This window comes from Octopus bimaculoides, chromosome 14 (assembly GCF_001194135.2).
Source record: "Octopus bimaculoides isolate UCB-OBI-ISO-001 chromosome 14, ASM119413v2, whole genome shotgun sequence".
Lineage (NCBI taxonomy): Eukaryota > Metazoa > Mollusca > Cephalopoda > Octopoda > Octopodidae > Octopus > Octopus bimaculoides.
Window position 1 is genome coordinate 44,919,961 of NC_068994.1, and position 1,308 is coordinate 44,921,268.

General features: G+C 37.2%; 1 protein-coding gene across 1 annotated transcript in view; it reads right to left on the bottom strand.

The window, feature by feature from the left end:
- LOC106884279 (protein O-GlcNAcase) overlaps nt 1-1,302 on the bottom strand; it is a 48,128-nt gene extending 46,826 nt beyond the window's left edge. The window contains exon 1 of the mRNA XM_014935571.2: nt 492-1,302. Coding sequence (XP_014791057.1) covers nt 492-564 — 73 coding nt within the window. The 5' untranslated portion in view covers nt 565-1,302. The remainder of the gene's footprint in view (nt 1-491) is intronic.
- Between the last annotated feature and the right edge of the window lie 6 nt (nt 1,303-1,308).

The window sequence follows — 1,308 nt, forward strand, 5'->3', positions numbered from 1 at the left end:
TATATATATATATAATTTTTTAAGTATTTGTGGAAAATTCCATTTAAAAAATATCCATTTTTTTTTCTGAAAGCAATGAGGAAACAATGTGTCGCGGGGACAGCACACTTGTGTCTCGATGTCATGTATGATGATGATAAAAGTAGATGTTCTGGTAGTTTGGAAATATGTCCTTCGAAGTCCCATACCTCATGAGAAAAGAAAGAAAAAAAAAAGAGCACAGAAGTCCCGGGAGTGATGGCAAAAATATTTTTAAAATTTTTATTTTCTGGGGGAAAAATAAATTTCAGAATTGTAAATCACCTGCATATTTATTTATTTATTTATGGGTTTCAGCCAAGTGGCTGTGGTCAAGCTGGAGCACCAGCGTGAAAGAAAAAACATGTAAGATCGCCATAAAGACGTTATTGAAAAATACAAAAAGGGGGTTGGTAAATGTAGGTATGTCATTGACAAAACGAGTATTAATATAAAAGGACGGAAGGCCTTACCTTCTACAACGCCACAGGTGAAATTCCCGTTATTGGGTACCATCAGACCGTCTTCACAGTCCGTACCCGTCATCGTTTCGTCCTCCACCGCCACCCCGCCGTCGTATTGCTTCTTATATTGGTGGTGATGATGATGATGTTGACGGAGTAGATGAAGGCGAAGCTGCTGCTGTAGATGATGGCGATAGCGGTGGTGGTGTTGTTGTTGCTGGTGGTGGCGACAGTTGGTCTCGTAATAGTACGAGTAACCGCAGCGATTGTAGTTACGGTGTTGCTGGTGACGGTGATGACCCTCTTCGACTCTTCGCTGATGGTGTTGGGAGTTCGAATCTGGGCTCTGCTTCTTCGGAGTGTCTCTAGAAAAGCTGTTCTTGTCAGAGACAGATGTATCTAATTGACTGTTCTTTCCACGACAGAAACTGTTCACGAGCCCTATGGTTGTTGATAACTAATCTTAAACCGATTTTCTTTTTTTTTTTTTCAAAGGGTTTTAATAATTTTCACTTCTATAAGAAGATTCGTTGGATCTTTCTTTTTTTCCTTTGTAGGAAGGGAGCCTTCTTGGATATATTTTTTCCTTACATCGAAGCCTTCTTCCAAATTTATGGAATTAAATAATTCATACGATCAGTCTGTTAGATTGTCAATCAAATAGTTAGTTTGTCTTTTCTTTTACTAAAATCAGTTAGTAATTCTGAAAGGAATATTTTGATTTTTTATCCACAAAACTTGGATACTGGTGATCTCTTGTTTTCTTGTAGATGTCCGACAATGGAAGAAATATATACAAATATATATATATTTACATATAAATAAA